The sequence below is a fragment of the Osmerus mordax genome, chromosome 18 (genome assembly GCF_038355195.1).
Source record: "Osmerus mordax isolate fOsmMor3 chromosome 18, fOsmMor3.pri, whole genome shotgun sequence".
Classification (NCBI taxonomy): Eukaryota; Metazoa; Chordata; class Actinopteri; order Osmeriformes; family Osmeridae; genus Osmerus; species Osmerus mordax.
This window is the reverse complement of record NC_090067.1, coordinates 7,101,334-7,116,691: the sequence shown is the minus strand read 5'-3', so window position 1 is coordinate 7,116,691 and position 15,358 is coordinate 7,101,334. Positions and strand designations below refer to the sequence as shown.

Genomic DNA, 15,358 nt, shown 5'->3' with positions numbered 1-15,358 from the left:
GTTAGACGTTGCCACACTTCTGTCCAGTCACTGAAGTCGTGAAATACTCAGGTTTGACGTGTGTGTATGACGAAAAAAAAGGCTGATTCCCTCTTGAAGCAAGCAAGGCTCCAGGTCACGTCTGCTCCGCTGCTGCTGGGGTGACTGTGTGTTTGTGTGTGTTTCTGTGTGTTTCTGTGTGTTTCTGTGTGTTTCTGTGTGTTTGTGTGTGTTTGTGTGTGTTTGTGTGTGTTTGTGTGTGTTTGTGTGTGTTTCTGTGTGTTTCTGTGTGTTAGTGTGTGTCTGCATGTATTTGCATGGACAGGTAGGTGACCAAGGGGAGGTGGTTGTAGATCGTGGATTGGGGGGAGGGGCTTGTAAAGGCCCTCCTGTACCTCCCCCCCCCCCCTTTTCCCTTCCCCTTCCACCCCCCCTGCTGGACCCGAGCCTAGGAGTTCAGCTCTGGAGGAGGATGTGGGCTAAGGGAGGCAGGGGAGGGATCATCTAGAACTGACTCTATCCAACACACTTCCTCCAGTAGCACTGACAACCTCAGCCTTAAACCTGTATTTGTTCGATTTACATAAAAAAAAGAAAGAAAACAACCATGTGTGTTCCGTTGCCCTCCTCTTCTCGGAGGAGTCGGGGGTGTGGGGAGGGTGGCGGCGGGTGCAGACGGGCGGGGAGGGCCGCTGGGCGCTCACAGGCCGGAGACCATGACCCGATAGGAGGGGGGCATGTGTCTGTGGCGCGGGCTGGAGCCGGGGCTGGCACTGGGGCTGGTACAGCTGGCGTCCACTCCCCCTATGGAGGGCAGGTAGGCGTGGTGTAGGATGGGCAGCTGCAAGGAGAGGCGGCGCTGTATGCTGTGGGTACAGAGAGAGAGAGGAGGTGAAGAGACGTCCAGGACTCTGATGCTCGTCGAGGTTCACACACGCGCAGGCTGGTGCTCGCACCGACTCAGGTGGACACACACAGGCACACGGACACAGTCACACGTGGGGGACACACACATCCACCCCAGTGCCTCTACACGGATCCTCCGACAGAGAAAATAAAGATGGCGTCTGTCACCGCCGTGGCATGGAGAACAGTCTGGCCGCTCGCCCAGCCAATTACATAACCAAATACCAGTTATGTAATAAACAGACGAGAGTGCCCCTCAGAGTTCTGGGGGGTAGTAGTTGGGGGTTAAGTCTTGCGATGGATTTCAGTTGCTCCGTCTGCTGGCTCTCTCTCTTTTCTCAGGCTTCTTTTGCTGCACTTTTTTCCTCTTTCAAATCTCTCGCTCTCCCTCTTTCTCCGAACACACTTTCTAATTTTTGGGGCTCACCTCCTCCACTCCCCCTCCTCTGCACCCTCCTCCACTGCCTCCTCCACTGCCTCCTCCACTGCCTCCTCCACTCCCCCCTCCTCTTCCCCCTCCTCTGCCCCCTCCTCCACTGCTTCCTCCACTGCCTCCTCCACTGCCTCCTCCACTGCCTCCTCCTCTGCCTCCTCTTCTGCCTCCTCCTCTGCCTCCTCCTCTGCCTCTTCCTCTGCCTCCTCCTCTGCCTCCATGTGATTAAACATTCATGGGAGTAGCTCAGAGTGGTTCTCTCCTTCTGTTCTCTCCTCTCTCTTTCAGAGCTGCTTCCTAAGGAGGTGGTAAATCACTGGTTACATAAGCCTTGCCATTCTCTCTCTCTCTCTCTCTCTCTCTCTCTCTCTCTCTCTCTCTCTCTCTCTCTCTCTCTCTCTCTCTCTCTCTATCTCTCTCTCTCTCTCTCTCTCTCTCTCTCTCTCTCTCTCTCGCTGTTTCTTCCCTATTCAGTGCATACACTCTCACTGTCTCGTGTTACTCGCTCCATGTCTCCTTTACTCCTTCTCTCCATCTTCTCTCTTAGTAGTCTTTGCTAAATGAATGTGGGAGGAAGAAGGGATGTCAATGATGCATGAAACACACACACACTCTCTCACTCCCCCTCTATCTCTCTCTCCCGCTCCATTTCTAGTGAAGTTCCACTGCTTGTCTATGAATAATACAAGGCTGATCTTTTTTGTCACCTAATTGTTGTGTATGCTCTTCACTGATGTGTTTTTAAGAGTTGGGACAACATGCAATCAGTCATGCAGGACCTGTGAGTGTGTGTTTGTGTGTGAATATATTTATTCATATGTGTGCGTATCTTAGATAAAAGACATAAATGCAGTATAAAAATATAACATGTAAAATGTAAATATATGTGTGTGCAAGTAAGTGAGCGTGTTTGTGTGCGTGTGTGTGTGTGGGAGACCAAAGAGAGGGTCTCTCATATCAGGCCCAGTCCTTTATACAGGGGCTGGTTGCCTGAGCAACCACCAGGGCTGTTGGTGCTTACCATCCATGTGACGTGTAATCTGCAGAAACACACCAAGCAGACAGGGGAGGAAGGGAGTACAGGAGGAGAGGAGAAAGAGGGAGAAGAGCGGGAAAACAAAAATAACTCACTGTTCTGGGGAGTTGATATCCTCCAAGGGGCCCCTGTTTATTCTAGAAGGATCCACAGAGCCCCACTGAGCCTGGGGCTTTTGTTCCAGGTGGTTCTTCAGAACGGACTTCTCCCCCTCTGCACACACACACACACACACACACACACACACACACACACACACACACACACACACACACAAGTGAGTGGTCACAGGATTCTGATGAAGAGGCTGCTGTGTCGCACCTTTACATTCTTCCAAATCCATCTAAACACCAAACAGCATTTTAAAACCTCTGCCATTGGGTATGGCTCTTTGTCTTGGTCTATGTGTGTGATGAAGCTTGGAGTCGCACAGTTGTTTTATGTCTCCTCATGTCTTCTCCACGGTGGGTCTATGTAATAGTGTAAAACGGATAAATGAATGAAGCGGGGGTTTTAATTGTCCCAGTGTGGATTTACAGCAGGGTGTGAGCAGTGATGGCTTCGCATCCTTATCGCACACATCACAGGAAGAACACTCTGCTCTGCTCCATCAATCAAAGATGGAGAACAGAGAGAAGGAGGCAGAGGGAGGAACAGAAAGAGATACAGAAGAAGAGATAGATAGATGAGAGAGGGAGAGAGAGGGAGAGAGAGAGAAAGAGAGGGAGAGGGAGGGAGGGAGGGAGGGAGGGAGAGAGAGAGAGAGAGAGAGAGAGAGAGAGAGAGAGAGAGAGAGAGAGAGAGAGAGAGAGAGAGAGAGGGAGAGAGAGAGAGAGAGAGAGAGGGAGGGAGGGAGGGAGAGAGAGAGAGAGAGAGAGAGAGAGAGAGAGAGAGAGAGAGAGAGAGAGAGAAAGGAAGGAAGGAAAAGACAGAAAGAGATATTAGCATCCTGCTTGCGACACAGTACGAGGCCTGTACTGTATGTTGTTTGTGCAGGGGGCAGGGTGGGTGTTGGTGTGTATGTGCATATGAGGATTTGTCTCTATAGGAGGGTATTGCCAATCCAACTCCTTGATCAGTTTAGCAAAGCAGCATCTCCCAAACTACTTTGATTGAATTTTGATTGTCCCAGATTCTCACTTCTCTCTCTGCTGACCTGATTTCAGGCCACACTGTCACTGAAGTGTCCTGGTGGTAGAACGGGGACCCTAAGAAGCTGCTTTACTTCACAGAAAAGATGCTGGCTGACTTATCCTAACCTTGTGTTCTGCCAGTAGAGCAATTCAACATATAGCTATAGCAATGGGTGTTTATAATAAGCACAGTGGATTCATATGTGGATTTGGAGAGCAGGGAAATTATCTGCTTGGATGGAACCTAGATTCATACACTATAGATAATCCTGTTTTGGAGATTAACGTGGAGCGGGGAAAAGGTGTAAGCCTACTCTCGGAAAAGACTTGGGTGTTGAAAGTTCAAGTTCAGAGTTCAATCTTCAGTTTGGGGAGGCAGCGCTTCTTATAATGAGGTTCAGACCCGAATCCTAAAAATAATATTTATTGTACAGTAAGGCTTTGTGTATGGTGTGTGTGTGTTTGTCTGTCTGTCTGTCTGTCTGTTTGCCTGCTGTGTTTGTGTATTTACAACCACTACAATTACCACAGTCAGCACACTAGCTCAGCCTGGTCATTAGCCAATAAGAAAGCACTTGAGCAACAACAAGCCTCTCCCCTCCCCAACCAAGAGCCCATCTGTTTAACCTCTGCCCTTCAGCACACACACATCAGCCAGTGTCACTCCAGAGGACTGCATCCCCTTCTCTCTTGATGCCTCACACACACAAGTACGCACACACACACACACACAGCTAGTCTGTGACTAATGTGAGGTGCTAGTGTGTTGTTGCGTAACAGCAGTGCAAGTGGCAGTGATGATGATGGCGGTGGCTGTCTGTCACCTTTGCCATCGGTGAAGTTGCGTATGCTGAGGATGTTGTTGGCGTCCTGATAGTGGTTCTGCTTGATGTAGGGGGTCTTCTCCGGTGTGTCCTGCAGCTGCATGGTCACCTCCTCCAACTCCTTGTCCAGCTGCACACATTCACAGGAAGTAGGTGAATTGGTTGATCCACGCATTGATTTTTACGCAGCCAGTTTTTTTTACAGTTAACTACCTGACTAGGAGAAGACAATGCTTAAAGAACCACTGTTAGAAAGGGTTCAGACTATACACTGGAGCAGAGTAACAGGGAGAGATACTATACACTGGAGCAGAGTAACAGGGAGAGATACTATACACTGGAGCAGAGTAACAGGGAGAGAGAGGTACTGTCTTACCTCAGTGATCTTCATACGTAGGCGGTGGTTGTCAGTCTGCAGGCCGTCGAGGCGAGAGGTGTTGGCCTGGTTCACGCTGGTCACAGATGTGGATGTCTTGGAGTCCTCCTTCTTCTGGTTTTGGGTGAACTTCAACCTTCGGTTCTGAGTGGCTGCATCCGGATTGGTCCTCATGGTGATGAACTGTAATTGGCCCATCGCCCCCAAAAGCAGAGCTCATTGGTTAGGAAATCTGGGATATGGAGTCAGGTTTCCCTCCTGGGGCTTCCTGATATGCTGAATGTATACTGGGTCAATGCAAGATCAGTAACATGAGCTTGACCGCAGGGACAGAGAAATGTCTTTACAGACAGACAAACAGACAGACAGACAAATCATCCATTCATCTAAGCATTTATTATTTGTCCCTCCCTCCCTCCCTCCCTCCCTCCCTCCCTCCCCCCCCCCCCACCTTGGGCACGAAGACCAGACAGAGGGTGATGGTGGAGCAGAAGATGATGACGAGGGCCACGATGCAGAACTGGACGTTGGGCTGGTCTCGCGTCAGGAAGGACACGGCAGCGCCAATGATGCACATGATGCCCACGTTGTAGACGCTCATCCCGATGTACTTGCTGTCGTTGAGTGCAGGGATGCTCACGTTCCTCGTCTCCCAGGCCAGGAAGCAGCCAAACAGCTAGCGAAGAGGAGGAGGGACGAGGGAGGGAGGGAGGCCGGAGGAAGGAAGGAAAAGTGGAAGAGACGTTTGGCAACGCTATTTGAAATACGGTATTTGCTCTTTTTAACAATAATATTTCAACTCTGGTGACATGCAACGGCTGGTGAGAAGTATGGTTGTAAATTTGTAAGTTATTATTTTGGTTGACACTCTCTGTATAATTTGGGGTACTCTAAAGAACGTTTTAATACACTTTTGCTGTACCGCATGAGAAGAAGGAGAACTTCCTTTAACTCAATTTGAGCAATGAAATAGGCACAGAAAGACAAAAACACATTGTCGCAGTTATCTGGTTCAACACATTAATTCATCATTGGTACAACTTCCTGGAAAGGAGTAGGAGGGTTATGGTTATAAATGCTAATTGTTTTATAAAATGTGTCTGAATTTCCACTACAACTCCCTTAGCATTCCCATTGTGACATGCACACATGATACATTATTCAATTATGTTCTGAAGTATGTGCTGTTTTTCTTAATGAGCAGAATGACAACCACAGAGATTACAAAAGCAGTCATCTCAGATTAGCATACTATGGGGGTAAGGTGTGTCTGTGTGGTCTTGTGCGTGTGTGTTTTGAAAAGAAAGAGTGAAAAAAGAAAACGTGTGTGCGTACGCGTCACGGGACGGGAGGATGACTCAACCCTGTCCCAGTTGATCCCAGACACAGACGTCTAGTCTGGCGCGTGTCTGTCAATGTTCTCCCCTCTTCCTCTTCTCCCCCTCCCCTTCGTCTCTCTCCCTCTCAGTCTCCTTTCTCTGCTCTCATCTCTTCTTTTGTCTGTCCTTCTCCACGCTCTCTTCACTTACCTTCTACTGTCTTTTTCATTATTCACGCCGATCGGTGTCATCCTACTTTCGTTCCATCTTTCTCTTTCCTCTCTTTCCTCACCCTTTCTTTCTACCCCTCTTTTCCTCCTGCCATTCCACCTCTTCTCAGTCTCCTCTCCTCCAAATCCTCACATGCATTCCTTAGGCCCTCCTCCAGTCCATCCTTTCCCTCATGACTTTCTTTCTCTTTTTCCTTCTCCCCCTTGCCTTGCTCCTTCTCTCGCATGGCTATAAGTGGACTCAAATGTCTGAATTATTTACAGTTGGAGCTGGTTGACGTGAGGGTTAGAGTTAAGGTATTCAAATGGCCCAGCGAGGCTGAGGAGGAAAGTTTTCAAGGATGTCACATTCCATTTGGAATGCTCTGGCTTCAGAGAGAAAGAGAGAGAGAGAGACAGAGAGAGAGAAAGAGAGAGAGAGAGCGAGAGAGGGAGAGAGAAAGAGAGAGAGAGGGAGAGAGGGAGAGAGGAAGAGAGATAAAGAGAGAGAGAGAGAGAGAGAGGGAGAGAGGGAGAGAGGAAGAGAGATAAAGAGAGAGAGAGAGAGAGAGAGAGAGTGGGAGAGAGAGAGAGAGAGAGAGAGAGAGAGAGAGAGAGAGAGAGAGAGAGAGAGAGAGAGAGGGAGGGAGAGGGAGAGGGAGAGGGAGAGGGAGAGAGAGAGAGAGAGAGAGAGAGAAAAGAGACAGGGGGAGGGAGACAAGACGAGAGCACTTCACTGAGGCTGAAAAACACAGGGACTGAGAGTTCAAATGAACCATCCTGTGACCCCCTCTGTCCCCCCCCCCCCCCAGGGTACTCACCATAAGCAGGCCTTTGTATGCGTAGACGATGCCCAGCCAGATGGTCATGTGTGTGTTCTCACAGTGCTCCAGGAAGGGCCGGATGGCGATGTCCCGACCCTGGGGGTCTGCCTGTGGACACAGAGAGGGGTGCAGCTAGGGTGACTGGCACATCCTCAGGACCACCTCACACAAAGACACCAACAAACAAACAAAGGGGACAGTCCGGGAACAAGCCGGTCAGTCAGTTAACAAGCCGGCCAGGCATCGTGTCAGCCAGGGACCCAGTGTCACCCACTAACCACCCAGTCAGCCAGCTGACTCACCAGTCAGCCAGCTAACAAGCCAGCCATTCAGCCAGGCAGCTTGGTCTCCTCCCTGAGGTAACATTCATCCAGACTTGGGCTGCTAATGACCAGGACTAATGAGCCCTATTCATTACGTTGATTTACATCCTGCCCCCCCCCCCCCTCACTCCTACTTTAACGCTCTCTTCCTCCAAGTTGTTCTCCACTCAGTCATTCTCCGTTTCGCCTCACTCTCTCCCTCCCTGTAATGCTTCTTTGCTTCCTTCTTGCGTCTCTCAGTCATTCACTCTCCATCTCTTTATCCCTCGCTCTTTTTTCAGGATAACAGTTTACTTAGTACCTTGGGTGGTGAGCAGCCACATCCCTCGGGTTCTGGGAGGGACAGATTAGCAAGGGTGACAATGAAGACATTTAATAAAAACACAATTAGACTTGGTCTGGAGCTGACCTGGGGCTAATAAATAACCTGTTTGCATGGGGGAGGCTAACTCTACTGACTGCTTGAATGGGGGAGGCTAACTCTACTGACTGTTTGAATGGGGGAGGCTAACTCTACTGACTGCTTGAATGGGGGAGGCTAACTCTACTGACTGCTTGAATGGGGGAGGCTAACTCTACTGACTGCTTGAATGGGGGAGGCTAACTCTACTGACTGCTTGAATGGGGGAGGCTAACTCTACTGACTGCTTGAATGGGGGAGGCTAACTCTACTGACTGCTTGAATGGGGGAGGCTAACTCTACTGACTGTTTGAATGGGGGAGGCTAACTCTACTGACTGCTTGAATGGGGGAGGCTAACTCTACTGACTGTTTGAACGGGGGGGGCTAACTCTACTGACTGTATCTATGGAGCAGAGTAACGCTAACCAAGAGGAGGAAAAGAGAGCATCTGGCTCATAGCAAAACTCGACAGTTAGTTCCTGTCCTCTAGAAACAGCAGCTGTAGCCTAGTTTGGTGTGCCCTACTTAACAACACCTTTCAGCCAGTCTGACAACGTTTTCAGGACACACACACATACCTTTTCATATATTCACAAACACCCACACACATTCACCTATGTCCAATTACACCACAATGAATGTAAGAAAACACCTGAGACGACATTTCATTCAGCTCTCAGTCTGTGACCTAGTCCTGAATCCTTGTCTAAGATTACTTCTACATTAAAAGGCAACCATACTCACAGAATAAGGTCTTTCCGCTTTACCCATAGTATCTCATATCCAAAGGATAGGCCTAGTTGTTACAACATATCCTATAAAGGATAGGCCTAGTTGTTACATCATATCCTATAAAGGATAGGCCTATTTGGTCCCATCACATCCTGTATAGAAGTCATACTCAAAGGGTTGATTGGGGTCAGTGTCCGGACCCAGCAAAGGGTCAACACGGACCAAACAAGTCAGCGCTGCCTCTCTCTGTCTCAAAAGTGTGAGTGAGTGAGTTTCAAAAGACCTTTGAATGGCTGCGGCGAACATAAAAACTGCAGAAGGCGACGCCACTGTGTACTGAGATAGCACTAAGAGCACTTCCGTGTGACACAAGCTCTGCCGTCAACTCTCGACGCATACACCGAACAAACATATGCATGCGTAGCAATGACGTGGAGGAGACTATTCTCTGATGATCATAGAGGATGTCCATTGGCTTTGGGAATGCGTGGGGTGGGCGGGGGATCAAGGCTCCTACGCATGCTGCCTGAAAAGAAGTTGAGGAGGAACTGAGAAGTAGGTCAGGGAACGAAAGGAGGAACTATTTACGGGGCACACCCTCCCTGTGTCTGGATGAGAGGAGAGGACAAGAGGAGAGGAGAAGAGAGACATGGTTGGATGTTAAATCACACAAGCAGGTCACTTCCCAACTGAGCTTTACATCTATCTATGCATGAGTTCCAAGTCTCCTAGGCCCCAGTTCTGCAACTTCAGCTGAACTACAATGATAATACAATTAGCAAAATGGCCGACTATCACACCAGACCAGCCCAACAGACCGTCTGGGGGGTTGCCAGGCAACAGCCGGTGGGCTGAGTGGCCCGGAGCAGCAGCTGTGATATCGGGTGGCTATGGTGATGATGATGATGCTGGTGTTGGCATGGTGACAGTGTTTTACTGTCATTTATCAGCACGTTAGGCCTTTAATGTGCCTGTCGACAAGAAGGATACTGACAGGACTGGGGTCTTTGAAGAGAGGGAGGGAGGGAAAGGGGAGGGAGGAGGAATGGAGTTAGAGAGAGGTAGGTACAGAGAGAGGGGGAGGGGGGATAGAGAGTTCTCTCATTCTCGTGTACAGTACAGCTTCTACAGACTTCTGATGACAGTGTACATTGGGTATGTGTGTGTGTATGTGTGTATTGTGTGTATAGATGAGCCATCAGCTTTTTGACAGAAACACTCCATCACTTGCACTTGTGGCAAGGATTTATGTCACTTTGTCAGTGGTATTTCCAGAAGGAGAAGAAACAGACAAAGATGAACAGTGATATAGAATGTGGAGAGCAAGAGAGAGAGAGAGGGGGACAGACATGAAGAGAGGGGGAGAGAGGGGGAGAGAGATCAATGCAGACGAGTCTAGCCAGTGAATCAGTGTCTGTACAACAGGAGAGCTGTTTAAGGAACCAATGTACCAGTGCCAGTGCCATCTACACAATTGCATGCACACGTACACACACACAATGCTCTTTAGATGCCTGGTGAATAAACAGTTACATGATGGGAGTTGTCATCTCATAGAGAGTGATAAGAGGACACAGTGAGAGAAGGAGAAGGAAGGGTAAAGTTGACAGTACTGGAGGGAGGAGGCTGGGAGTGACAAAGAGAATCAGAAGGATAGAGAGATATGCATGGATGGATGGATGGATGGATGGATGGATGGATAGCTGGAGGAAGTAAGTAAGTAAGTAAGTAAGTAAGTAAGTAAGTAAGTAAGTAAGACTTTATTCATATAGCACTTTTCATACAAGAATTGCAGCTCAAAGTGCTTTGAGAAGAAGAAGAAGAGGGAAGGAGGAAGACATGGAGGAAGAGATGGAGGGCAGGAGGAAGAGAGGACTGCCCCTGGCCTGTGCTGACCTACATGCAGGCAGGCCAAGCAGGTCAGGCTGGAGAAGGCTCCTGGCTCTCCTGGACAAATCAATCTACCCAGTGGAACTACTGTAGGGTTTCTAAGTGGAGATAATCACCCAGAAGATGGAAAAAAGCACATTTTGTCTCTTTCCTTTCAATTTCTTATTCTCTGCCCAGCAGAACATTATAGATGACCTCAAACAACAGGACTTCAAAGAGGCTTGGTAGAGCAGAACCGTGTGTGATGTGTGTGTGTTGGCAGAACACACACACACACATGCACACACACAAACTCCAGCAGGAAGCTGCCTTAACTGATTTATTAAGCACTAAACGCGTCATTAGCGCAAACGGCTAACCCTGAACATTGAGCATATTTAAATATGCAAATCGAGCAGTATTGCTTCACACCCATTCGTTATGGAAGACACAATGGTTTCACTGGAATATTTCCTTCATCTAATGTCCCTTCATAATCCAGTTGAATCTAGTCTTCTGCCTCGCAGAGACGGCACTGAAGCAGATGCTATCTGGCTGCCAGCACACTGGCAATGGTTTATCAGGGACTGGTTTAAGTGCCGAGGATAACACAGTCACAAACCTCCCACATATGAACATACACTTAGTATCAATATGCACACATAGCACATACAGCCTGCACAGAAACATCCCCATGCCCCACACCAGACAGGGGGAGGCCAGCTATCACGTTAACGAACACAGGAGAGAGAGAATGAGTTCAGATATAAGGTGAACTAACAAGAGGATTTGTGACTGTCTGGGCCTCCATACATCCTGGCTGAGTCAAGGACACGTGCTCTGAATGAGCATCAGCCAGCAGACTTGACAAGTCATTAGAGCAGCCTCACCCCCTCTCCTTCCAACAAGACACACACACACACATACACACACACACACACACACACACACACTAAACAGAGAAAGATGGTGTCCGAGTAACCTTCCATCACACTCTGAACCAACACCTCCTAAGATTGCTGTCTGCTTACACCACACCCAGGAATATGGCAGTGACAGCACATTTATATTGTCTACTACACATACACACATATCTCTAGTGTGTGTGTGTGTGTGTGTGAGTGTGAGTGGGTTGCACTGTGGGACACATTGACCTCCATCTCAAATAAAGATAACTGTTTCAAGGGAAAATTACTCCAATCTATTGGCTCCCTTTAAACCTGGGTTTAAGTGTAACATTCATGCAAACCTTTCACCTTTCTATGTGACAAATTAGGGACATGTGGGTGCCAAGAGCTGCTTACTCTATGCTTACTCTAAACCAGCATCATCATATTTATAATTACTCTCTCTTATTGGTTGACCTAGTGCACTACATTACCCAACATCCTTTCTCAAACAACAGTTCCAGGAAATAATTTAATAGCCAGGAAGTATCCCTATCATCTGCTTCATTCAATGTTTACCAAAGCTTTATTGATTTGCAAACCATTATACCAAATTGCATCTTATGGAGGAAATGATCTACCATGTTAACAATAATTGAACATGGGGGGTATTTCCAGAGTGAGTGCTACGTGTTTCTAGTTTAATTGCTCTCGGGATCCTGATAACATGAAATGCAACAGGGATTGGACACAAGGAAAGAGCCCTACAGAACATGGTCTCTTTTTATGGTTTATAACAGGCAGGGATAGAGTATAGAACAGCAGAATTCCTCAATAAGAACAGACGCAAATGTATTAATAACAGTGCTCCCAGAAAAATACTCTTTATGCTGCCGATGTGATTGATTTGGAAAGCAGAAAAAAAGAAACCTTCCTACATCCAGTAGAGGGACAACTAACACAATATTCTCTTTCTATGAATCCCTCTTTCCCTGGTCTCTGCCTGCCCCCTCTCTCCTATTCCCCTTGTCACTGTGAGGGGAGCGAGGGTGTCATAATTGTGTCCTCTGAGGCCTTGTTGCCATGAGTTCTATGTTGTGCTTCTTTAATTGGCTCTGTTATCCACAGGAAAGCCTCAGCAGAGACATAGATTACTAGCAAAGGTTCTGTATGTTGATGTGCTCCTGGGTTAGTAGTGCTTCGTGTATTTGTGTGTGTTGACTCTAGGAGCCACACATATTTATCTGTAGTCTGTCATATTTGTTGACTGTAGAGGATTTTCAATATTGCTCCCTCCTCTCGTCTCTCCCTCTCTATCCACTTTCCACCAACAGTTGTTTTTGTCTTCTTCTCTGCAGACTGTTTTCATTCAGCTTCCTCCTCACTCCTCTCACTTTCTACACGACCGCTCTAAGTCTACCTTTCTCCATCTGCTTCCCTCCTCTGTGTCCCTCTCTCTGTCCCTGTACGTGTCATCTTCATCTCCCCATCAGTGACCCCCCCCCCTCTCCCAGGTGTGTGGCGGTGTGTGGAGCGAGGACAGCTAACGAGGGCAGACGGCGTGAAGCGGCCCTGACATTCCCCTCGGCCCGGGACACATGACCACGGCTCGTCCTCAGGTGTGAGGGAGAGATGAGAGACAGACCATTGCATGACCCCTGACTCTCTCTCTCTCTCTTTCTCTCTCTTCTCTCTCTCCATGTCATTTTCCTTTTCACTTGTCCTGCTGCTCGCTTTCTCTCACTCTCTATTTCTCCACAACTTTTTCCTTGATTCTCTGTCTCCATTTTTCCCCTAACCGCCCTCACCCCTCTGTTTCTCCTACACCTCTCCATCATTCTCTCCCTTCTCTAGGTGCCCACAACTACCCTCAGGGCCCCGGCCCTGTCTCTACCTCGGTTCCAGGGATCTGATGATGCAGAAATGTAGCAGGACTCTCCCGGAGCTCTCTGACATGCTGTAAAGGACAGACCCACTGCTTGCTAGCACGTACACACACACACACACATACACACACACACAGCCGCACACACATACGTACACGGACACGATACACACATGCAAACACATGAAAACACACGCACACACACTGGGAATGACATGTTCAGCAGCACCCTGCTAGCTGGAGAATGGGCAGGAGACATGATGGAAACATCGATACGAAGCCTCTGGGAGCTGACACCATGAGTGGAACACACTGAGTGTGTGTGTTAGCCTTGTAAACACCTCGCTGTGGCCGCAGATACATGAACACACACACACACACACACACACACATACACGCCAAAGTGAGGGTGAGTCAGAGGTACCCAGAGGGACTCCTTGCCTTGGTTTGGCCCTGATAAAGACAACACCTTATGGCTGCGTTCTGTTGCCCGGAGACAATCCAACACAGTGCAACACAGAACCACACACACCTTTTGAATATAGGACACCATTTATAGACATACTTCATAGGCCTACACAGATGCTTCAGATCACACAATTTCATACTTTAGAGAGGACAAAAAAAACTATAATAAAAGTAAAATGAAGAGCTTTCTGGGCCCAGTAGTCTACTTGCTGTACGACAAAGCTTGCTAACAGCCTCCATATATGACTTTACAAAGCCTCCTCTTATCCATACAAGGTAATTGACTTTCAAAAACATTAAAACAGGCATGGTGTATACTTTTCCAATACATAAACAGTAATAGAATATCAAATACACAGGAGGCCAGGAAATGAATTGACATCGATTACTGAACCACTGCATACAGCTCTGTGACAGTATCATGTACAACATGACCTACACAAGGCTTTTCAAAATGGCAGACTCTTTGTTGGTTCTGAAGTGTGAGCGGGCAGTGCCATGCCAGGCTGCTACTTTGTGTCTGTGGGGACCTTAAAGAGCTACCGTGAGGTCCTATCAGGATCAGCCCTCTGCTACATCACCTCAGAGCAGGAAATCCATAAAAGGACCCACAGTCAATTACCCCAGCTGTCAGGAAGCTGCCTCCCCAAGGACAGCAACCAATCATTACGCGGAGGACGGTGCTCGACCAATCACGCAAAGTAGAATACCTGAGTCAAAAGACAACAAGACAAACATGCACATTCCTGGAGACTATGGATTCTGTGGTTCATGGAAGAAGGGTTTGAAGGGGATTAGTGTTTGTGTGGAAATGTTTGTTTAGGGAACATAGTTAGTGGTATGGAAGGAATCCTTTCTTTTTAACTAACTAACTTTCACACTTTAATAGGGGGGGGAGGGTAATGGGGGGGTTGTCCCAGAGGTAACCAGTAGAAGCCACAAGCTGGGGATAATAACTACATGCTTTCTTGCTTGCGTGCCCTGGCACAGTCCCCACACTGGGCAGGCCTGTACTGGCACCCTCTCATAGGGCTGAAGAAGACAGAGAGAGGGGAGTGTTGTGTTTGCAGGCCACCCAAGTGAATGAATTTGGTGTGGTGAATCAAGCCAATTGTGTTAGCCGGCTAGCTGTCTGAGTGCATTTGTTTGAGTGCATTATGCTAGGCTAGCAGTGCTATGCTAGTGTGGTTGGCAGGCTGGCCACACAAGGCTAGCTGTATTGGCAGCAAGGCAGGATGTCAGATGGTCAGAGAGGTGGTGGTGATTGAGGCTCAGCTGGTCCAGGCTGGCAGATGTCGGGAATCACCAGAAGGGACTGGGCAGGTGCTTAGACACCCTCCCCTGGGCACACTGCCCAGCAGTGAAGGGCATCGTAGGGCTGGCAGTGCCCACCTGGGGGCATGGTGGTCGAGGGGAGAAGGAGATAATGGAAAGATGAAAAGGCAAAAGAGAGACCCTGGTACATTAAACTAGAGAGACAATTATGGGTGAAAGGAGGGGAGGAAATTCTGTCAAAAGTCTAAAAGCTAAAGTCTAAAAACTGCCAAGGCTCCACCAACCTTCGTGGTGGCATACATAACACATCTAGAGTTCTGCTGCAGAGGGGAGATGATATCCATAGTATGTACTCTGCAAACCCACAATAGGCACACTTGACTCATCTTCAGTAGAGCCACTGGTAAGAATAGCGTTACTATTCTGACTGAAGCAGATTAATTGAGATTGAACCGTTGTGGTTAATTATACGTGCCCA

At 48.2% G+C, this 15,358-nt stretch overlaps 1 protein-coding gene across 1 annotated transcript in view; it reads right to left on the bottom strand.

Annotated features, from left to right (window-relative positions):
• Window positions 1–679: 679 nt before the first annotated feature.
• The window catches only part of gabbr2 (gamma-aminobutyric acid (GABA) B receptor, 2), a 111,849-nt gene continuing 97,170 nt past the window's right edge, over window positions 680–15,358 (bottom strand). The window contains exons 14-19 of the mRNA XM_067256202.1: window positions 7,037–7,147; window positions 5,139–5,363; window positions 4,688–4,870; window positions 4,312–4,441; window positions 2,450–2,567; window positions 680–845 (exon numbers count right to left, since the gene is read on the bottom strand). Of these exons, the coding sequence (XP_067112303.1) occupies window positions 680–845; window positions 2,450–2,567; window positions 4,312–4,441; window positions 4,688–4,870; window positions 5,139–5,363; window positions 7,037–7,147 (933 nt within the window). The remainder of the gene's footprint in view (window positions 846–2,449; window positions 2,568–4,311; window positions 4,442–4,687; window positions 4,871–5,138; window positions 5,364–7,036; window positions 7,148–15,358) is intronic.